Below are 24,596 nucleotides of genomic sequence, written 5' to 3'. Positions count from 1 at the left end.
AACAAGAATGAGGTAAGTTTTCTTATGTCAGTTTGATAAAAGTTACCTATGTGACTTGCCTCAAGACTTGCTACTGAACTGAATCAAGCATGCTCCAGAAAAATATGACTCAAAACTTACAATCCATCTGACTCTAAGTTCCGTGGCACTCATGGCTCGTACAGTGACATTCCACGGTGGATGTGAAGGAGGAGCTTGGATTGTTTGAAATTCTTTGGTTGGTTCCGACGGATCAGATGCTCCAACAACATTGTTTGCAATCAATCGCAAGCGATACTGCATGAACGGAATTAAGTTTTCTACTTTAATCGTTGTAGCATCAGGGTCGGATATTTCATAAATCACATACCAAGTACTGTTTCTGGAAGTCTGGGCCTAGGGGAAGAGCATATAAACAAATAAATTACATGAAGAACAAATAACATGCATAATATACAATTGAAAGTTCTAGTGGAGGAAGATCGTACCACACATTTAAACCTTTTTGAGATAAAAGCAGTTTAAGTTTTCAAGATATGTAACAACGTATGATTCTACAAGTTATAGATAGCAAATTAGACATGGTTTGGCATATCCAACAGCAAAGTAGTTAAACTACAGATAATAGATGGCACCAGCTTTCATATAATGCATGAAAAATAATTTCTGTGGAGAAGGGGGATAGACCTTTCAATTATTAGATTTGATACTTTACATACATCTCCATTATATCTCATCATATAAGTACCAATTACAAAACAATTTTAATGTCTATTCTGTTATAATGTTTGTGGTCGTTTGACTATTGCTTGTATTCTATTTCTGTAGAATCTTATTTGAAAAGAAAATGCCAGTCTGAAAAACTCTGCAGTCTTCGTCTCAGATGGGATTCAATTGCTTTCATTAGTTATTAGAAAACATACCTCTACTGTCCATTTCGTAATCGATGAGTTTCCATCAAATCCAGGAGTATACTGTAACATTACAGAAAATGCTTCAATGTTCGTAATTGCAAGCCGAGTAGGAGGATGTGGAAAAACTGGTTCAACCCCTGATTGAATAGTTGCTACTTTGGCTGGTCCATGACCAACTGCTGTCCATGCAGAAATCTCAAAAGTGTAGTGAGTAGCAGCCTGAAAACGGAAATGAAAATCTTTGTTAATTTAAATACGAATTCAATATTGTTTCAAATTATGTTACATTGTGTCAAAGACAGAATGTACTTATTTAATATAAAAGACAGAAATTTAGTTGGTAAAAAATATATTGCTGTATTATGTTATAAACGCAAATTGAAGGAATTTCTATAACCCAATAGCATGTACCATTACTGGAAGTAAAAGACAATTCTAATACGAACTGAGATTTTTAACGCAATTGGCAGTAACAATATCGATACCTCTTATAGTATTTTAACGAAAAAGAATATACGAAATCCAATTAATTAATTCTCACACTGATTATTACTTTCAAGAATTTTAACGATTGAAACTTTTCTTTAAGCATCATTTCTGCTAAATGCTTCAGTTTATTTCTGAAACTGTATAAATATTTGTTTAAAACAATAAAAAGGGGCTAAAGATAATCTAGGTTCGAATACATAACTTTGTTGTATAACCAATTTAATCGAGTAGTTAGTAACTCACCTATGAACATTCTATAATAGTGTCGACAGTGACACTGTTTTAACGAACCACCGTTATCATCATTCATTTTGAAGAATAAGTTTGATCAGTGTTGGCAACATCAATTATTTTCCACTTCTTTAATAGCTTCAATTCTTTGTGCTGAGTGAAGTATTTAAAATGAAAGTAAATAATTTTGTAGGACATATATTGAATATATGATTATGTAATATCAAATTTGTTATTTTCCTGTAATATCAAATTCGTTGTTACTTTTTCTGTAATATCAAATTCGTTGTTTTTTTCTGTATTATCAAATTCATTGTTACTTTTTCTGTAATATTAAATTCATTGTTATTTTTTCTGTATTATCATTGCTATTTTTCTGTAATATCAAATTCATTGTTACTTTTTTTTTGCAATATCAAATTCAGTTATTTTTCTGTAATATCATTGTTTCTGTAATATCAAATTTGTTATTTTTTTTGTAATATCGAATTTATTGTTATTTTTTCTGTAATATCAAATTCGTTGTTACTTTTTCTTTAATATCAAATTCGTTGTTATTTTTTCTGTAATATCAAATTAATTGTTACTTTTTTTTGTAATATCAAATTCGTTATTATTTTTTATATTAAATTTGTAGTTGTTTTTTCTGTAATATCAAATTCGTTATTACTTTTTCTGTAATATTAAATTCGTTATTATTTTTTGTAATATCAAATTTGTAGTTATTTTTCTGTAATATCAAATTCGTTATTACTTTTTGTAATAAGAAATTTGTCGTTATTTTTTCTGTAATATCAAATTTGTTGTTATTTTCCTGTAATATTTATATCTCACATCAGAGTTCAAAGAATGCCTTCAAAGTGAAAAGTAAGTAGATGCCCCGAAAGTGGGGATTGATTTTGCGGGGAAGGAGTATAAAACCGGTTTCGACGCCACTGTCCCTGTGACTTCTCTGTTGTAGAACCCTGGAGTTACTACTCCACCACAGCCGTCAAAATATTGCATTCTTAACAGAAACAATTCACATACAATGTCCCCCAGAAAAGTGTATATATATACTCTTTGTCATGCTGTATCAGGATACTGGGATTGACAATCGATCTGAAATTTAAGTATGTTGTAGTATGATTTTTCGCCCAATAGATGTTGCATTGTCAATTGTCAGTTGTGTAGCAGACTTCTATGGTGACGTTTCAAATTTTTCCAACATGAGAGCCAACGAAGCAGGACTTGTTGCTGTAGACATTCTTCTCGATCTTCCTTTGTGAATATCGCAAATTTTTTCCATGTGCCTCAAACTTGTCAACAATGCGTTTGATTGTTCGGCGGGTTGGTCGTTCAGTACTAAACTTCCCTCTCCACTGACGCTGCACTTCGATGGCATTCCCAAACCTGATAAAACGCTTCAAAACGTACGCTGCTTGTACGTCAGGTGTGCTCCTCTCATTTTCTTATATCACTAAGAACAATTGTCAATGACAAAGAGTGTATACATTTTTCTGGAGGACTCTGTATTAGAAGTATTATAGTATTAATTCTTAGTGTAAGATAAATATATAATATAATTAGTACCTGTAATTGATTAACTCTTAAACTTAAGGTGTCTGATGTTAAATTCTTCACTTTCGAACTCTCTGGAATTCCTTTTTTCATATATTTTAATGTATAGCCTTTCAAAATTCCGTTAATATGTTTTGGTGGTGTCCAGATTACTTTAACTGCTCTATCGCTTATTTCGTCGAACTGTAAGCTTTCCACTTCATCGGGAACTATAAAACATACGAGAAATAACGAATTAATGGAATAAACAATAACATACATGCATAAAACACATTATTCTATACAAAGCTGAAAAATGATATACAATAATTTATTTATCTAATTTTCATTTCACGTTTGTGCCCTATAGAGTAATGAAAACTATGTCAATGAGACTAGGTCATGTAAAGCAGTGGCATCTACTCGGCAAACTATTACTATTCGAATTTTCAAGAAAGATTATTGCATGAAAAGTGTGACAATATACAAGTAATAATATTTCAGAAATTCAACAATATATTAATATACTGTATTATTCACATTACAATTTCAATAACTTTGTACAGAAAATTTTAGTTCTTATAATTTTAAAAAGAAGGGAAAAATCAATGGATAAACTAACTGATAATTTTCACAATACGTTTTGTAAATATGACATTTGTTACACCATAGTCACATTTTATAGAAACAATTTTACAAATAAAAGCTATTAATAGAGTACTGGAAAAATATTACTTATCAGTTATGTATTTTCTTCAAAAGAAAATTTACTTATAAAGAAATAAAAAATGAAATATATGTTGTTTAGTCGTGTTTCTTCAAAAAGAAGAAAGAGAACGAAAGAAATTTTGATTAAGCAGAACTCATCAATAAAAAATAACTAAATAACTAAATAAATAAATAAATAAATAAATAAATAAATAAATAAATAAATAAATAAATAAAAACCTTTGCAGCCCCTAGGTACGCGTGAAGGTAAAAGACGGTGATAAATGCAAGTGAATGGTTGTTTTTCAGTAGGCTAGCACGGCTGAGATGTCTAAGGAGGGTTCAAAACAAGATCTGTCTTGTGGGTTCAAATCCCGTTCAAGACATTGACTTATTTATTGCTCTTACACCATGTGAAACAAACTCAAATAATTAGTTTTCGGAAGAAAAAAAGGATGAAAAATACTGATAGTAAAATGAAATGAAAATGGAAGTTTTACGTCCCACGGTTATGCCGGCTAGGCTAAAGGAGACGGTGATGATGAGAAATGAATGAAAGAAGTGGAAGGAAACGGGAGAACCCCGAGAAAACCCACGCACACGGTGTTTGTCCACCACAAAGTTCATTTGTCGCGAGCTGGGATCGAACCAAGGACTCTATGCACCAGAGGTGAACGCTCTACCACTGAGCCACCGCGGCTCCAATACTGATAGTGTTCAATAGATTGCAAAAGAAAGAAAGAAAGAAAGAAGGAAAGACGAAAAGAAAAAAGAAAAGGAACTTCATTGCAAGACAAATAGGAAATTTGCGAACATTCAGCTACAAAATACAAGATTTTTAGCACTACTTTAGACTTACCATCTTCCGATGTTTTGACACTAACAGGAGGGCTCCTCTTTCCATCGCCTGGATTTGTGAAACAAAGGACTGTTACGTTATAATCTGTGAATTTCTCTAAAGATGTCATGATGGTACTTTGTTGAGCCAGAGGGTCAAATAAGTTCGGAGCTACTGTCTTTGATTTTGCCTCAATAGCTGATTCGCTATCGTCAGGATCACCTATATTTATAAATTAAAGAATTTGTCATTACTAAACATGGAGTTTGTTTACTGAGACTTATAGATTTATACAAGTACCTATAATATCCGAACTAGTGTTGCAAAATCTCTATTAACCAGGAGCATATGGTACAATATATAATTGGAAGAAAGGAATCTCAAAGCGAGAATTATAATTGAATTCTCACTAGAAAACAGTGAGTATTCGTATGCCTCCTCATACATCAATCTATTTATTGGACGCCTCGAACAGTAAATACTCTGCTTAATACCCTACCTTATTATCCATCCCATTTCCTACTTTATTCGCACTTCATTTTTTATTGTTACCATTACTGTAATTACTTACATTGTGTCTCTATGAGCTCCTTCGTGGCTAAACGGTTAGCGCACGCGCCTTTGGCGTGGGAGACCCGGGTTCGATTTCTGGCGGAGCTCATGTGGTTCGGATTCCGCGTTAATCAATAGGTCAAGTCTGATATACCCTCGCTGCTGAAAGTGACGTTAAACTCAAAATCAACTCAACTTACATTGTGTCCCTCACACACTTAACATTTGCCTTATATGCCAATTTTTTATTGATTATATTTCCATTTTATTAAACTATAAATTATTATTATTTATAATTTCTTTTAGGACGTAAAGGAATAAACATTCATTTCAATAAATGGTCATCCTTTAGTCAAAATAAAGACCTTTAGTTATATAAAATGAAAGCACAATATTTATTGGAAAAAACAATTACTAAGAATCATCTGCAATATTCCAAAACCTAATAGGACTTCTTCTTTCGGCAGCAAGTGATTGTGCATTTCACGTATTTTTAATTTCCTTTACTTCTACGGATTTTCAACGAATACAAAATGTCAGAAAAATAAAAAGATGTAAAATTCATAATGATATGCTACCTGAAGAAGTACTTCAACTTTAGACTTTGAAATATTGCAAATAATTATTCATAACATCTGTCTTCAGGGAAGTGAAGGTGAATGCTATAAATATTATCTATTTGTTTATTATTTTTTATTAATTCCTTCATTAATTTTTATTTTTCAATCCTTTTTTCGCTATATGATACATTATTTTCTTTTCCCTTATTATTGTTTTGCTTTCCTACCTCCTATCGAACCACCAGTTTAATTTTCGTCCCCTAAACTTCATCCACTTAAACCTGCTAACACTATCACGTAACCACATGACTCTGCATTCCAATATAAACGAGTTTCTCTGCTCCTTATTTTCTTCCTTTTGTTTTCTCCTTACCTGATTAAGCATTATAACAACTGTGCTCATACAGGGTATTTCACATAAAACCGGTACGCCTCACGTACTGGTTAATCATCTCTAGTTAAATTGCTTGTGGGTTGACAACATTGTCTCGAAAGTTGGCTGCACTGCATTTTATCGGAAAGTTGAGTGCAGCAGTGTGTTCGTGCGTCAGTTGTTGTGACAAGCTCGTATTGTTGACTTGTTGCAATGTGTTATATGTTGAATCAGTGCTTGTGGTAACAAGGAACATTTGTGAGAGAAATAGGGAGTTTGTATTAAAACAGTGAATTGATATTGTGGAATTTTACATAAAGACAAGCTAAAAAGTATATGCTGACAATCCTTAAACAATAGACAATCTTAAACGAAACATTACTAGAGAAATTAACATTACGCCAGCAGAATTACAGTGTGTTGCTGGTAACGTCATCAAAGGAAGTCAGCGATACCTTTATGCCCACGGCCACCACTTAACGCATCTCATAATCAAGTAACTGTTTAACGTTACTATTATCTATTCATTGTTAATTCATTGCTGTTGTTAAAGTGTTACTTGAATATCGTGCGTGAAGCGTACCAGTTTTATGTGGGATAACCTTTAATTATTTTTTAATTGTTTTTATTACTTTCTACTAGCAAGCAATATATATTAGCTTGTTGTTGCTGTAGAAGAAAAACACACTAATTTCTTCCGCATCATAAGTTTTTCTATTTCAATATATTTTCAATGAATACGAAACGTCACAAAATAAAAATAAGTAAAATTTGCAATCATATGCAGTCGGAAGAAATAGTGCAGAAATTATATATAATACCTGTCTTCAGGAAAGGGGAGATAAGTATTATGAATATTATCTATTTATTTATTATTTTTTGTTAATTTCTTCGTTATTTTTATTTTTCAATCCTTTTTCCTTATTTGATACTTTTTTTTTCTTTTCACTTACTATTTTTTTGCTATAATCATAGTTAGTGCTTGCCAACTAGAGTTTCGGATTTCAAAGGGTAAGTGTTTATTTTCGTCTATGTGATAACGCTGAAACGAACATTCTCACGCTTGTTATAACTCACGTTAACAGTAAATGGTTATAATGCTTTATCTATGTGATATAAATAAAACGCACTCTCTTACGCTTGTTATAACTCAGTTAACGATAAGTTGTTGTAATTTTGCATTCATATGATATTGACGAAATGAACTTTCTCATATTTCTTATAATTTATATAATATTAATTATTATATTCCACTTATGTGACATGACGTAGCAAACCTTCTCACGTTTATTGTAACTCACGTAAGAATCTAAATAGATTTTCCAAAAGTAGGTTCGAACATTTCTCTTTTCAAACTACCGAGATTTCACTTTTTGTATATTACTTAAAAGCAAAACAACATACTTTCTGTTATTACTTATAATAGTTTCATACCTATCCATGCTTGTAGTTTGTATCCCTGATTAATTCCGTTTATTTTTTGTGGATCAGGTGGTTTCCACCATACTTCAATAGCAGTTGAATTAATAGCCTTTGCTCGAACATTTGCTGGGGAAGCTTCCGGTACTGCAAACAGAAATACAAATGGTAACAGTAATTATAATCAACTATCTTCTTAAAATGAAAACACATCAACTACATAAATTACAGTAGTCTAGTAATATAATCTTCGATAAAGAAAGACATTTATTGCAGTATATGTTAGAAGGAAACAAAAAAAAAAAAAAAAAGTAAACAACGACAAAATTCATATTGGCATGTTCTATATTTCTGGGTATGTTCTATATTCAGCTGGGTTTGTTCTATGTTTCTCTTTAAAAGACGTATGTTTCTTTTTAATTTATATTCAAGAATACTATTGAATATTATAAGGAACCTCATCTTAAGTATGAAAATGAAATTTGTTTTACTATCTATTAAGTATGAAAATGAAATTTGTTTTACTATCTATTAAGTATGAAAATGAAATTTGTTTTACTATCTATTAAGTATGAAAATAAAATTTATTTTATTATCTATTTTTAGATATTATTTGCTATTTATTTTGAAACAAGTTATTGTTATTGTTTTTGTGTTATTATTAGACTTCCAAACTATGCTATGCACAAATGTTCGAAGTCCTATAGAAAGGCTATATTCGTCCATCCATTCGTATGTCTGTTGACATGTATCAGAACAAAACGGTAAGTTATATCGACAAATTTTTTTTTCAATCGATTCAACGTCTCAAGAAAAGGTTTCATCTCGGTTAATTCTCTATTCAAACTGGAAGTGGTTCAAATTAACTATTTCCGGTTTCACCACTTACCTCCATAAAACGAAAACGATAGCACAGCGAGAAGAGGTTTTCTGTAAACGATTCAATGTCTAAAGACAACATATCATGACTATCTGCAACACTTTACAGAAACAGGAAGAAGTTCAAATTTACTATTACTTCTGGTTTCAATATTGATTTCAATAGAACAAAACTTGTCAAAGATATTCAGAAGTGTTTTCTTGACATACTGATTTTAAAAAAGAAAAAAAATATTCAGAAGATGTTTCTTGCAATCAATTCATCGTCTCAAGAGTAGGGTTCATCTCCTCCGTTAATCCTCTATTCAAGCCGGAAGTAGTTCAAATTAACCATTTCTGGTTTCAACGTTTATCGCCATAGAATGAAGACGGTAACAGATGACGAGAAGCCGTTTTTGCAATAGATTCAAAATCTCAACAGAACATATAATCACTACCCGCAATACTCCACGGAAACTGGAAATTGTTGAAATTTACTTGTACTTCCGGTTTCAATACTGATTTTAACAGAGCAAAAACGGAAAAATATATCGAGAAGCTTTCCTTTCCTTTCTTGAAATCGATTTAGGGACTCAAGAATGTGTTGCTCTTCTTTATTAACCCTCTACTGAAACCGGAAGTGGTAGAAATCAACTGTTTCCGGTTTCAGCGTTGGCTTTTCTTCAGTAGATTCGGTGCTTGAAAAGAACATATCATTACCACAAAACTCTATTAAAACTAGAAGTAACTGAAATTTAGTGTAGTTCCGGCTTTAACACTGATTTCCATAGAGCAAAAACGATAAGATTTACCTAAAAGTGGACTTTTAACACAGATTAAGCATCCCAAGAATGACTTCTGTCTCGGTAAAACGGAAATACGATAGTGACGAGCAGCTTTCAGATATGAATTCAGTACCTCTAAAATATGTTTCAATTCTGATTTTATTATTTTATTGCAACCGGACGTGATAAGACATCAATTTGAACTTCCGGTTTCAATATTAATGTCCACAAAGTGAAAGCAGTAAGAGATAACGAGCAATGATTTTCAACGAACTTAAAAAGTTCGTTACTGAATTATCTATGTCTGTGTGCCTATCTGTCTGTCTGCCCGTCTGTCTGTTATTTGCGATTTTTTTCAAGTTTGAACCCTGCATTCGATACAGCATCAAAAACTATCAGAGAAAGTGATTAAATTTTTCGCGTCACTCTTACCGTTCCCGAGATATTAGCCAAAAAATGGCCGATTTCCAAAGATTTAAGGAGCCATATCTCGGGAGCATTATCAAGCATGGTAAATATTTAGGTAACAAATAGTAACCGGTGGCCATTGTTCAACTCATCAATACCGTTCCCGTGATATTGGCCAAAAATGGCCAATTTCTAGATATTTAAGGAGCCATAGCTCGGGAACCATAAGTTGTAGAGAGATGATATTGATGTTGATCAATACCTAAGAGGATGGTAAATATTTTGTCGCCAAATAATAACCGGTGGCCACTGTCCAACTGGCGACGGGTTTGGCGAGTGGCCAGTTGGATGGTGGTCATCAATTAATATAGGTACGAAAATGTTTAACATTCTATTAGGGATTGATTAACACCAATATAATCTCTCTATGACTTACCGTTCCCGTGATAGTGGCCAAAAGATAATTCCGTTTACGGGAGATTTAAGGAGCCAAATCTCGGGAACCGTAAGTCACACAGAGATCATAGTCACATAGATCAACACATTAAGTGTTGATCAATACCTGCCGGTAAGAGGATGGTGAACATTTTGGTACCAAATAGTAACCGATGGCCACTGATTAACTGTCTACTGGCTAACTGGCCACCATTCCCCAGATATTGGCCAACAAATTTCGAATTTCTAGATATTTAAGCAGCCATATCTCGAGAACTGTAAGTCATAGAGAGATGATATTTTCCTAATTTTTGCGAGAAAGAGAAGAAGGTGCGGATAAAAAGATTTACTTTTATATCTAGGAACAATCACAGTTATTCTTCCCGCTCCATCTCTCCATTCTTTTTAAGTTTGTTCTGGCAAACCTCTTGGAACATTCTCAACTGGTTTAATATGGATTCAGCGTCAAGGAACACGTTCTATCTTTGATCTTATTTCTCTATTCAAGTAGTTATATATGTACTACTTCGAGTTTGGGTATTGCATTCGCATAGTTTGGAAGTCTACTGTAGTTTCACACTGTGAAACGAGACTCACTGATTGTTATTTAAATTGCAATATAAAAATTCTTGTTAACAATATAGTTAAATCTTAAGCAACAATATAACAAACCATTAATGCAATCATTTAACAATCATTAATATTTATATATTTATTTCTATGGCAGCAAAATTGTAATTTATACGCTTCTGCCTTCCTTTTTAATTCACAAACTAGTGTGGAAACAGAACTATTTGAAACAGGCCAATTCGTCCATTTTGGAACGGGCCATCTTCTACAATTATAATAACAACAAAAAGATTTAAAACAATTCTAGTGAAGCAGTCAACTTGGCCTTAGTGCTGTGACTTTTAATTATAAAATCTCCCGCGAGGGAGATGAATAGAATAGAATAGAAATTTTTAAGTGTAGAACATGGAGTTCGAGACAAGATGGCGTCAGGATAGGAAGAACTGTTTCGAACTCTAGGTTAATACTATGTTTTGCTTAATACAAGTGTTGTTTCTTGGGATGGAATGGGATGGAACATATAAGCTTTATTTCACAAGAACAATGTTTTTCACAGTGGAAGTGCGTGAATTTATTTATTCTACACATTATCGTGCAAAAAAAAAAAAAAAAAAAACTAATACTGTGTACTTCTGTTTATAAAATACACCGTGAAAGTGCAGAAGCAATGTATGTTTGTGAGAAGCCTCTGTTGTTAATCCAATTGCAGAATGTCTTCTAACCCTGTGATTCGAATTGTGTCATCGAGAGAAAATACAACTTAGTAACTAGCTTTACGTGGATTAGTCATTTAGTTATTAGTGTTTTTATAAGAATTTTTTTCCTTTTAAGTATTTTTTTTTTAACTTTACCTAGTACCTACATAATAATACTAATACGTGCTTAGATTAATTTGATCGTCCTGTTATTAGTCCACTTAATCTGTTTTCGCTGAGTGAAAGTACTGATCACAATTGACTTTGTTTCTAAATAGAATTAAGTGTTAATAAGTATCTTAAATCGTCTGTACCAGTGTTTTAAATTTATGTAACAGACAGTTCAAACGAGATACATGTTGATGAAGGAATTGAATAATTTCTTTTTCATCTACGAAAGATAAAGGATATGACCAATTGACCGTCAAGGAAAAAAAAAATTCAGAATTCAATGAACAGAATTCTAATAAACCAGATAAATGGATAGGCATCTCAATACCGAAAAAATCACAACTAAAGACATATTTCGGATAAAAGGTTCAACTATTAATTTACTTCTACGCCAGTGTATATTAACGTGTAATAAAGTAAAATAAAATATTTGCTTTAAATATGTTTGTAATTTATTTCCTCACAAAAATTTAAGTAACTTCTTGGCTGTTACTTTCATCAGGGACCATGGATTCGAAGAAAACTGAGAGCTTCAAACGTGATCCATTTCTGATCAGTAACATCCATGGAAGATGTAAATAGCGAATATTTTTTGGTTAAATCTTACCATTTATTGCTATTTCCTTATTATTTGTGTTAAATTTTTACAGATACGTAATATAAGATTGGAGAAAAGACTTGTTAGTTTACAGGGCCGCGGTGGTTCAGTGGTAGAGCGTTCACCTCTGGTGCTTGGGGTCCCGGGTTCGATCCCAGCTCCCGCCAGGTGAACTTTGTGGTGGACAAACACCGTATGAGTGGGTTTCCTCGGTGTTCTCCCGTGTCCTCCCACTTTCTTCATTCCACCAATTCATTCATTACTCATCATCACCGTCTCCTTTAGCCTCACCGGCATAACCGTGGTACGTAAATGATTTTTTTTTTTAAGTTTACATATGAAAAATCTAAATCGCAGTAACTGCACACGGAGTTTTGAGAAAATAACAGAAATGTGATCAATTGATCACGGTTGAGACTCTCTGTATTCTTCGAATCCATATTCCCTGATTAAAGTAATGGCCAAAACGTTACTGACATATTAGACAGAAAGTAAATTACAATCGCACTTAAATATTTTATTCTATTTTTTTATACATTAACATTTCGAAGTTATCATCTCAAATTCGGTTTAAATGCCACTATTAATACGGGAAAAAAAGATATTATGGAATAACCAGGAATGACAGAATAAAATCTCAAACCTTTAAAAATATTGTAATTTATGAAGCAATAAAACTAAAAAACACCTATAAAATATCAATCAAATGCCCTCACCTCCTTCGCGCGTTTTAATTTTAATGCTATCACTATACATTCCTATTCCTTTATTGTTGTAAGAAGCAATTTGAATTTCGTAGTCCTTCCACGTTATCAGTTCCTTAATCAGGTAATTTCTCTGTGCCTGAAATGTAACAAACACATATAAAACCATTCTACAAAATGTAGAAACATATATTTAACAACTATAATTCTACTTAACAAAAAAATGGCTATTTACCAACGAATCCTTCCTTGTAAAGCCTAAATATTTTTCAAATGCTTTGGAACTCAAAGCTGGTTCCGTCCTCACTGGTAAAGTGAAAAAGGTTACAACGGATAGGAGATAAAAGATGTAAAACAAGGAATACGCACCATTAAATAAACGTAACGTAAAGAGTAGATCCTGAAATGTGATGAGCAGAGAGAAAGTACAAAAGGAGTGAACTGAATCAAAGATACCGCAGTGTTTTTAGCACTTGTTTCTGCTCGTCACATTTCAGGATCTACTCTTTACGTTACATTTATTTATTTGTGGTACATATTCCTTGTTTTACATCTTTTATCTCCTATCCGTTTTAGTCCTTTTCACTATGCCACTGAGGATGGAACCAGCTTTGAGTTCCAAAACATTTGAAAAATATTTAGGCTTTACAAGGGAGGATTCGTTGGTAAATAGCCAACTTTTTGTTAATCTGAATCATTCTCTCATGCGCCCATATAATTGTATAAGTCTACTTATTCACATTCAGACTCAAATAAAGAGACTCCATTTACTTTAGTACGAATGTAAAGATATCATGATAAATAAATAGAGTACATCTACGTTGCTTTAAAATAAGCAAAGCACAGCATAAAAGCTTTATAGTTGTAAATAAGTTTTTAAAAAATAGAGCTAAATATTAAAAAGAAATCACATATCACTGTTCATTATTATAAATTTTCTTAAATTAATATAGTGCAATTTTCAATTAATGTGAAGTACAATTATGTTTTATTTAATTAGAATCAACTCAAACTTTAGAAAATATTTTTATATTACTCTCAAAATATATTTTACGAAATAAATAGGTGGATTTTTTTAACTTTATCTGTTACTTCTTAACTAACGGAAATCTTACTTTCCAAATTACGAGGCGTATTTTGTTAAGTAAGTGCCATTTTGAAATTCGGCCGCTGCAGTCAGTATTCCAAGCATGCACGTTGTGTACCTACATCTGTTGGCAAGCCACAGACGTCATTACAGAAATATTCGACCGTGTTTACGTTTGTATGTGAGTAGTTAAAATCCCTCCGCCGATTGAGGATCCTGCCGAAAGTGAAATACGCGCTGTAATTCGTTTTCTTAGTGCTAAAGGCATGAAAGCGGCTAAAATTCATCGCCAGACTAGTGAAGTGTATAGAGAAAACATTATGAGCGATGGTATAGTACGGAAATGGGTTAGAGTCTTTAAAGATGGCCACATGAATGTTCATGATGAGGAACGAAGAGGGCGACCTTCCTTCATCACTGAAGACTTGGTGCAGAAAGTTGGCGAAAAAGTAAAGGAGAATAGACGCTTTACGACTTTATCGTTATCTGATAAATTTCCTCTAGTTTCCAGAAGTGTTCTGCATGAAATTGTGACTCAACGCTTAAAATAATACCGAAAGTTGTGCTCACGCTGGGTACCGAAAATGTTGACTGAGATGCACAAAACCAAACGTTCAGCCAGTGCTTTGGCTTTCCTTGTGTATACAGTGAGAGAGGTGATAATTGTTTTACGCACGACGACGACGAAACACGGGTCGCTTACATTACACCAGAATCGAAGTAACAGTCCATGGAATGGCGGGATTCAACATCATTCAAGAAAGTGAAGTTCAAGCAAACAATTTCAGCCCGGAAAATCATATGAACTGTGTTTTAGGACAGGAACGACGTGTTGCTTGTGGATTTTTTGCCTCATGGTGACACAATAAATTGTGTAATGTATTGTGAGACCTTACAAAAATTACACCGTGAAATTTGAAACAAAAGGCATGGCATGCTGAGTAAGGGGATTGTTTTGCTTCACGACAATGCCCGTCTACATGCGGCAACTCAAATTCAAAATCTGATAGCTTCATTTCACTGAGAACAAATTGATTACCTCCGTACAGTCTCGAGCTACCGCCCAATGACTACCACATGTTCCTGCATTTGAAGAAGCATCTGGATGGTAAGCGCCACGATGACGATGATGAGGTCAAAATGGCCGTGTTGCACTGGTCGTCAAATTAGGCGTCAGACTTCTATGAGGATGGTATTCAAAAGCTTGTTGTACGATACGATAAGTGCTTTAATATTAGTGGAAACTATGTAGGAAAGTAAAGTACAAGATTTCATGTATCATTAAAATTGTTACGAAAAGTATATTTCAAAACTGTGCTTACTTAAAAAAACATGCCTGGTAATACTTAGCTATTTTATTTATGGTAATTTGTAATGTGTTCAATATGCTACACAGAAGCAATACATCACAGGTTCGATTTTAACACGAAAGCTTGACACACAACAGAAATTGTGTTACCTCATTCGTAACATTTCTGAAGGACCATGGACTATCATTATAACCATATAGTCTATATCGTATTACATAGCCTAATATCTGCCCATTTCGGTGTTCTTCAAGCGGAGGCTGCCATTGTATTATAATTTCGGAGGCAGACCTTGCAGATCCAACAAGACCCAGTGGAGGTCCAGATGGTGCTAAAACAAATAAAAAGAAATAAAACATTAGATTACAAAGATATTGTATATGTTATTCTCAAATTAGAAAATTAGAGTATAGATTCGAGAAATGTTTGTTATCAACGGTACATAGTAATATATATGTTCAGCATATAGATTCCTGAAAAATATTTCGTCTACAGGTCAATCAATATTGTTAGCCACCTTTGCTACTGGTTTAACTAATATTAAGTATCTATGTGTATTAGGGGTTTAGGTGTAAGACCACGCTATAACCTGAAACAAACATTTACTTTTTGAGTCATTCTCTCTCTCTCTCTTTTTCTAATCTTTCCTCCAAAACTAATACCTCTTTCACCTTCTTCTCACCTGATGTCAGTGCTTGCAGCTCGAGTAAAGGAGAACCATTAGCGGAACGTACAATATTTAAATTGAACGGTTTAACGCCTCGTGTCTCGAATTTAGTGTCGTTAATTTTTGAGGGAAAAGTGTGAACGTTACTCGTGCGTTTATGTGATAAAGAGAGAGAAATCAACCCAACATAATACATCGGAATCGAATCATTTTAAATTTTATATGGATAAAAAAGGGCAATTTAATTTTATTGCTTTTGTTGATATAATATATATAATATGTAAATTCATTTTTCGTAATACTTGAAAGTATGATAAGAAACAATGCGTACAATTCATGTATTATATCTCCAACAGTTAGAAATTTCTTGGAATAGTTCACATTTGATATATGGCAATGAGACTAGAAGTCTGCAGCCTGAATCCAGCTATCCTTATGTTGCCAAGTTTGATCTAGCCCATGAACATGCATAAACACAGTTAGTTCTCTTCAGTCCCTTACCAACTACAAAATACGAATCGGCTTGACTATGACGTTATAAAAGTAAGCATTTAAAAATGTGTCACTTAATGTATTTGAATATTATTGCTATAAATCAAGCTCTTTCTGGATAACGGGTTGGCACGTGACCGTGTGATCTATACTAAAATCCGTGCCTGTATTATGTACTGTAATGTGTTCACGAATTATTTTGGTAAGTCTAGGTTATACACTTTCTCAGGACTATGGATGTTCAAATAAATAAATAAATAATAAATGTAACTTGAATGTTTACTCAGCACTCAGTTCAAATACTTGTCCCTCCTAGCACTTATTTATATAAAATAACACAACATTAAATTTACCCAAAAATGTCTCTATGATAAAAGACTTCTGAAAACTTACATGCTTGATGCTTGTAATAATAGCCATCTTACATGTGTCTTTTAATCTGTGTTAATTTAAAACTGTCTTTTCATTTGACAAGTGAAAAGATTAAAAAAAAAAAAAAAAAAAAAATCATTAATAATACTTACGTTCTTGAGGCAGAGTGATAACGTTGCTTGGTTCAGACGGCGATCCTTCTCCCACGCTATTCACAGCACTCACACGGAACTGATAAGACGCTGCAGCTTTTAAATTAGTCAACAATATCCACCGCTGATCTGCTGACACGTTTGTTAATTCAGTCACCCAGTTCAACAGAGAGTCTGGTAATGGTTCTGTTGGATAAGAGAAGCATATTCTTTCATTTTTTTCATAGGAATATCGACTAAAATATGCGATTTAATATTATTCAGATTTAACTTTTTGTTTTTAAATAAATTTATTTATTTTCCTGATGAAGATCTTAAGAGAATATTAACATTCTTACTTAATTGGACACATGAGTAACTTTTAAGGAAAATGTCAATTTCTTTTTATAGATACATTTAATAATCATATATCCTATTATATACCGCATGAATCTTTTTTTTTTTTTTTTTTTTTTTTTTTACCACAAAACAATTAACGCTAAAGACAAATTGCATAAAAACAAAATACACACAATAGCTACACCAATTCATATTTGCTTCCAAATATACCGACAAACAGTACATCATTCTTTTAAGGATCTTACATATAATGAATATATTTATAGATTAATACAACAAAAATCTTGTGTTCTACGCGAACTTTTACTAATATTACAGAATCTACTAATTTTGCATGACTATCATTTCAGTGCTGACAACACACAGTAATAACTTTACTTGAAAGGATAGGTATAAATTCAAAATTGTACCAGGCAAGTTAAGACAGGTTTTCTCAACTGTAAGCGTAACGTGGCTCCCACTTGCATGCTTCACAACTAAATAGCTTTGCTCTTTCAACTTTTATGTTATTTTTTCTCTAACTATCTGATGAACTTATAGTATACATTTTAGTAAAGTAATTGTAATTTCTCTATTTTCTGGGACATGGTTTACTTAAACTGATGTGAATTGTTACCATCACAAATCTAAAAGCAATAAATACCTGCATCCTGGACTTCCCTCTTCTGAATTATAAACTTCACTAGCGGACTATTTCCATCGAATCCAGCTGTCCAACTGACATTGATTGTCTTCAGTAACGGTGAGATCTTGACAGCTTTCACATTTGTCGGAGCATACGGTAACTCTATCACATTTAATTTGCCAGATCTGGTTTCATTTCCTCCAGGGGAGGTAACAGTGCACTTGTATTCACCAACATCAGACGCACGTGCTTCCTGGATTTCTAAAGTTCCATCTTCATGAACATTGATACGAAAGCTGTTTTTAGCATCAATTGGCCTGCAATGGATATACATAAATGTTGTAAGATATATATTCATTAACGGAATAGAATTTAGTATTAAAAATGAAAATAAATCCGTAAGATGAGCTGTAGTTATTTATATATACCATTTCTCAATTCAAACAGTACACGTATACATTTTTCGTTCTGATTCTGAAATGTAATTCCCACGTTTTACAACAGGGAATAAATAAATAAATAAATAAATAAAAAAGCACTAACATCTTTTCCATAATTTATTTTACCTTTTGAAGGACTTTTATAACAATGTTTATTTCATGCTATACTTTAAAGACTATCTACAACTGTACTACATATCACAACTTGGAAATGATTTTAATTTTATTGAAAGTTATATTTTCCCTGTGAAACAATGTTATATTTTAAAAATATTATTATTATTATAGCACAGAAAGAATGATCTAAAATTTTATTGATTTTAGTTGGCAAAAAAGACTACGTTATAAGAATTTTTACCATATTTGCTCTATCTTTGTTCTTTTAACCCATTGATTTACACGGGACTTATTTTCCTCTTTTGTTTATAAAGAACTTAAAATATCTTATATATAATTTTATTATTTAATAAAAATGAAATTTAATTGAGGTAACATTAACTTTATAAATAGTGCAAATTCATCTTAAAAAGCAATGAATATTTAATTAGACTATGAAGAAGTGATTAATCAAATCATATCAATTAACTTCAAAGAAATAATTTCCCCATATAAATCGATAAACAAAAAAAAAAAAAAAAAAAAGAAAGAAAGAAAGAAAGAAAAGAAAGAAAGAAATTGCAGATACTCAGCACCATTAACATTAGTGTAGGGCACATCAATAAAAACGGTATATTCATAATTCCTGTTTCAATTATAATAATTACTAGCAAATTGCCCGTTCTTCAGGCGGGGAGAATACGTTTCATTTTGGACATAAAGGGCAATGGGGACTGAATTTGGCTTTAAACTGCATCGGAAGTGTTATTGTTCGTCTCAACGACCTAGAAAACTATGTAATCGACACTGATATAGGTCATTTTCGATCATTTTTATATATCTCCACACTCCCCCAAGTTGAGGAGTTGAATTTGAATTTAAACGGGATGGGAAGTACACTGTTCATCACGTCGACCCAGAAAACTGTGGATTCGACACTAATATAGGTCATTATATATCTCTCCCCGTCCCCTCCCCAGTTGCGGGGTTGAATTTGAATTTAAACAGCATCGGAAGTGTCACTGTTCACATGAACGATCCCGAGAACTATGGATTCGACGCTCAATCATTTTCGATCATTTTTAAATATCTTCCCTTCGTCTTCCATAAGTTACACGGACAAAGTAAAAAGATAAAAAGCATCCCAAGCTCGAAATAATAATAATAATAATAATAATAATAATAATAATAATAATAATAATAATAATAATAATAATAATAATAATAATAATAAGAAGAAGAAGAAGAAGAAGAAGAAGAAGAAGAAGATATGTACAGGGTGACCCAAAAGTTCCATTACCACTAAAGATACACTGCTCATTGTTACTATTTCAGATTTCAGCTTCGGTAAACCATGGTCGATGAATCAGCTTATATATTCTAGAAGAATAAATTTATCTATGCGTGTTTTCATGAAAATGTTGATAAGTGAAACCAACTCTGATAACATATGTCTTTTTCTTATTATTATACTATATTCCCGCATCTGGATAAGAGTAACCGGTACTTTTAGCACATTCTGTATTTTCCTACATAAATCAATGGAACAAACTTGCAAGGTGATCCCTAACAAAAGGTGTCACGGGGTTAAGGATCAAGACGACATACGGTATAAGAAGAACAAACTGATAATTATAATAACCACAAAAACTACATTCTCACTATTAACTACTTCGTCACCAGTCGATTCTTGTAAGTCACGTCTTTCTAATATATGTATTAAAGATGTCTGGGCCATTCACACCAACGAAAAATAATTTAACACTTTCCATACCAGTGAAGCTGTAAACCTTAAAGATATCTATCTTCGGATAAAAGTACAGTATAGTGTTTGCATACCACTATATCAATTATCCGAATACATACAGAAATTCGGACAAGAAGAGACAAGTATGCTGGATTCACTCTGACCTAGTCATACGTCTATTACCTTAGCGGTTGGTTGGCCAAAGCTACAGATACCTTTATTTGTGAAGATGGACACACCACCATCAAAAAAGTGGCTGAATTATGTTCGATGAACTGATTACAAACATTATGTAACAACTACTGTATTATACTGCACTGTCTACCAAAATGTCTGCATACTTGATACGAAATAAAGTGACAATGGTGGGTTATTTGAGCTGAGCAACGACTGACGACGAAAGTTCGTCTTTGTTTTCAACCGGAAGGAGACTAAGCAAAAAAAATGGCATCATACATACATACATACTTCATCACCAAAAGCTAAAAAGCTTCGAGATAACATTAACACAGTGAAAGTCCTGCTGCTCCTTTCTCAGAATAAACCAGGAACATTATATGCCTTGGGCGACAAACTGTAAACGATGAGACATGTAGATCTCTTATTGACATATTTGGAGCCCACTTGTCTATGTCACGTAAGAAACATCAATCATTCAGCATATTTACTCGACCTCGAGTACTTGGACTCCACATCTATGGTCTCTTCAAAAAGGATTTTGGTGACCCATTTATTTCCGATGAAAACGTCAAAGAAGAGGTGCGTAAATGGCTATGTAATTACCTAAAGATGTCTTTGCAGGGCTACAGGCACTACTTGAATCGAAAGAAATGGAGCATATCAAAAACTGACATTCTGTTTTTCAGAACATCAGATATGGATAAGTAGAGGCTAGAAACCATTTTGTCTTGACCGAAAACCTTTACAGTTAGCCCTTATATATGTAAGTTACATAAAAGCAAGTCACATTATTCACAGAAATCTTCAACAAGTTAAAAAATAAATGAATGAATAAATAAAACAACTATATACGTATATAACATATTAAAACAAATTTGTATTATTTGTCACACTTTTCAACTTTAGAGAAGCAAAATTTAAAAAAAATGGAAGGACATACTCGTTATTATGGTACCAATGTACTGTATATGGCACTGAGGGATCACTGGACACTTTACACAAAAAAGTTGCTGTATGGCCTAAGATTACCCTGGTATCAACAGGGGGTTGAATAATTTGGGTTCTCACTGCAATTAGAAAGCACCACTGTTAGTAACACATAAAGATGTAAAAAAAAAAAAAAAAAAAAAAAGCACGCAGATATGAAATGTTAATCATAAACATAAAAAACACTAGCTGTGCCAAACTGGTTTTGATATTAATAAAATTTGTGCAAATTTATTCAAGTTACATTTAAGGTAAGCCACATATTAGTCAATGGCTTTCTAGGTAATAGTACAAGCACAATCAAAACGTTAAATGAGAAATTTCTAGTCAACAGTACAAAAAATGGTTATACTTACCAACATTAGCAACAAGAATTTTCTACTAATTAATTTGTCTACCCGCCTTTAAGTGACAAAAGGATTACATTTCTCGTACAATAATAATAATAATAATAATAATAATAATAATAATAATAATAATAATAATAATAATAATAATAATAATAATAATAATAATAATAATAATGCCTAGAAGATGTAAAGCTTATAATTTATATGTAACAATTCTGAAAGTTTTGTGTCACCAACGGGATTCCTACAAAAAAAAAAAAAAAAAAAAAAAAAGCCAAAATAATTAACATTACCAAAAATAATTCTAGGAATATTTTACCCTTATCATCGACACATTTGGTCACAGTCTGAACCTACTAACTTTTACTGGTTAGACCACTGGTTAATTTAAGTACGTAAGTATACTAACAATTTGACCTCAATAAGACACAATTTGATCTAAATAAGGCAATGTTAAAGTAGTGTACTCTCATATTTCAACATTTTTCTATCATCTGATGTGCGTAGCACCATTACATGTAGTAATAAAAATTGGAATTTTGGTTATCTTCTCTATTACAAATAACCAACAACATACTACTGTAACGAATTTTTCTTAAATTTGATTTAAACTACTCGCTGAGCAAACCAATACTTTTTTTTTTAAGAGTCTTCATCCCGGCGAAATTAAAATACCGCTAATTTTACAGTAATTATGTGATATCTTCAAATAGATAAAAGATAATCGAAATGTGGAACAAGAGCGCCCTAGACAATATTATTTTACATGAGAAACCGTTATCACGACTCACTTATCTGCTTTCGATTTCGAGCCATTTTGAAAATCGGCATTTATTTTCGCGTTTCTAAACAGCTAAAAACGGAAAGCCGCTAGGTGACTTGTAATAACGGTACCTCACGCAAAATAATATTGCCTAAGGCGCTCTTGTTCCATATTTCAATTATCTTTTATCTATTTGAAGATATCACATAATTACTGTAAAATTAGCGGTATTTTAATTTCGCCGGGATGAAGACTCTTAAGTGTAGTGTCTGATGAAGCCAAAGTGGATAGTTGGCGAAACTATTATATGTTAATAACGCATTATTTTGCTCAGCAAGTAGTTTAAATCAGATTTAAGTCTGCTACAAGCAAAACTTGTATAATGGATTTTTTCTGTAGATGTAGAAACTATTTTTTTAAATCCAAAGTATATAATGGCGAAATTCAATTATTTATTATAATCATTATTACGAAACGCATTTCTCTTAACGTTTGTCAGAGCTCTATTTACACTAAATTTCATTCGTTAAAACAGGAAGATTAGGAATAATATAAAATAACAGTGACAGATTAGGATAAGAAGAATAATTTTATTGTTGTCCTTTTGCACTTTAAACCAAGGACTAAAATTACAATGCGTAGCTCTAATATTCCAAATAGCGGAAAATGCAGTGACAATGCAAATATGGTCATAGTTTGTAAAAAACAGAAGATATAATTATAGTTCAATATTTCTAATATATATAAGTCATTGAGCACGAAAGTTGAAATTTTAAAAAGTAATAACGACCTGAATCACTAGGTACAAATTAACCCTAGCATGGAAATATTTACATTGTCCATAGCAAAACTGAAGAAAAATAAAAACTATAGGTCCACATCCTATTTATAAACAAGAAATGTGTCAGCGTGTCACGCTCGTTCCTAACAGTAAACAGACACGCTAACAGATGTCGACACCTGTGCTACAGCTTGCCTGTCTGATACTTATAGATGCCGCTGGTGTGCAGGCAACTTTCCGATTTAATTTTTCTGTTACCATTTAATTCAAACTGAAATACTCTATTATTTCAAAAATAGGTCAAGGGCCATAACCATACTCAGATATGAGTATTAATATCAGTATTTCCGTAACCACGTGTTGATTGATGGGCGAACTCAAATAAATAAACAAATAAATTTGTTGAATATAAACAAGAATTTTTAATTGATCACAATTTTAATCTATAGTGTACAACGGGCCGAAGGCTCGGACGCAACATCTACTCTTCACTGAAATGAAGAATATCGGATCAATCTAATTGGGTATTAAACACAAATTTAATTACATTTTAGACCATTATATAAAAGGTGCTCATTTAGCATGAAGGCAGAAATATCTAGTTAAAGCATCATGCAAAATTTTAAGTTAAAAAAAATCTAAAATAAACAAACTGCCTGGTTTCTTACCTAAAACAGTAAGGACACCTGATGCTTCTACAAATCCAGCATCATTTGCTCCTTTACATGTGTACTTGCCAGCATCAGTCTCACGAACACTTGTTATCAAAAGATCTCCCCGTTCCAATACTTGGAAACGGCCTGATGCTTCGATTGGTTTGTCATCTAGAAAAAGGCATACATTTTTTTACATGATTATTTACAAACACAAACACACACACACACACACACAAGTTCTCACTTTTTAGGTCACAATAGCTAGAGATCGGAAGATAAAGAAAAAGATGAAAAGATACAACTTGAAAACTTACGCAAATGTCCGATCGTGTATCACTAGTCAACTATAAACTAATGTGACTTGAATATAAATTGTTTAGAAGAAAGGAATCCCAGCATGGGCATAATAAATAAATAAGACTTTCAAGTTTTTGTTTCTAACACAGTACACTCCCGACTATCCGGTCTAATGCAGCGGAAGAGTAGGCCGGGTAACAAAAAAAGCCGGATAGGCCAGACGTCTATAGCTACTCACTTTCTAGCCCCACCGCCTATACAATTAAAAACATGCTTTTTATACTAAAACCCACTCCTATTCATATTTTCTGGCCTCTTCATGTATTTCAGTATGTTATAAATGTTTGCTATGTACTGTACTCTCTGTTTTTTTAGTGTATACATTTTAAGATTAATATCATAATGTCCAACTTAATTGCAGAAAATATGCAA

At 32.6% G+C, this 24,596-nt stretch overlaps 1 protein-coding gene across 1 annotated transcript in view; it reads right to left on the bottom strand.

Annotated features, from left to right (window-relative positions):
• The window catches only part of sdk (sidekick cell adhesion molecule), a 270,789-nt gene that overhangs the window by 36,380 nt on the left and 209,813 nt on the right, over positions 1-24,596 (bottom strand). The window contains exons 10-20 of the mRNA XM_081750916.1: positions 23,880-24,035; positions 21,271-21,397; positions 17,886-18,184; positions 16,904-17,089; positions 15,373-15,551; positions 12,839-12,965; positions 7,618-7,749; positions 4,720-4,920; positions 3,186-3,382; positions 903-1,112; positions 121-375 (exon numbers count right to left, since the gene is read on the bottom strand). Of these exons, the coding sequence (XP_081607042.1) occupies positions 121-375; positions 903-1,112; positions 3,186-3,382; positions 4,720-4,920; positions 7,618-7,749; positions 12,839-12,965; positions 15,373-15,551; positions 16,904-17,089; positions 17,886-18,184; positions 21,271-21,397; positions 23,880-24,035 (2,069 nt within the window). The remainder of the gene's footprint in view (positions 1-120; positions 376-902; positions 1,113-3,185; positions 3,383-4,719; positions 4,921-7,617; positions 7,750-12,838; positions 12,966-15,372; positions 15,552-16,903; positions 17,090-17,885; positions 18,185-21,270; positions 21,398-23,879; positions 24,036-24,596) is intronic.

This window comes from Thermobia domestica, chromosome 3 (assembly GCF_964235325.1).
Source record: "Thermobia domestica chromosome 3, izTheDome1.hap1.1, whole genome shotgun sequence".
In the NCBI taxonomy this organism is placed as follows: domain Eukaryota; kingdom Metazoa; phylum Arthropoda; class Insecta; order Zygentoma; family Lepismatidae; genus Thermobia; species Thermobia domestica.
Note: the sequence above shows the minus strand (reverse complement) of the source record. Positions and strands in the feature narration are given on the sequence as shown.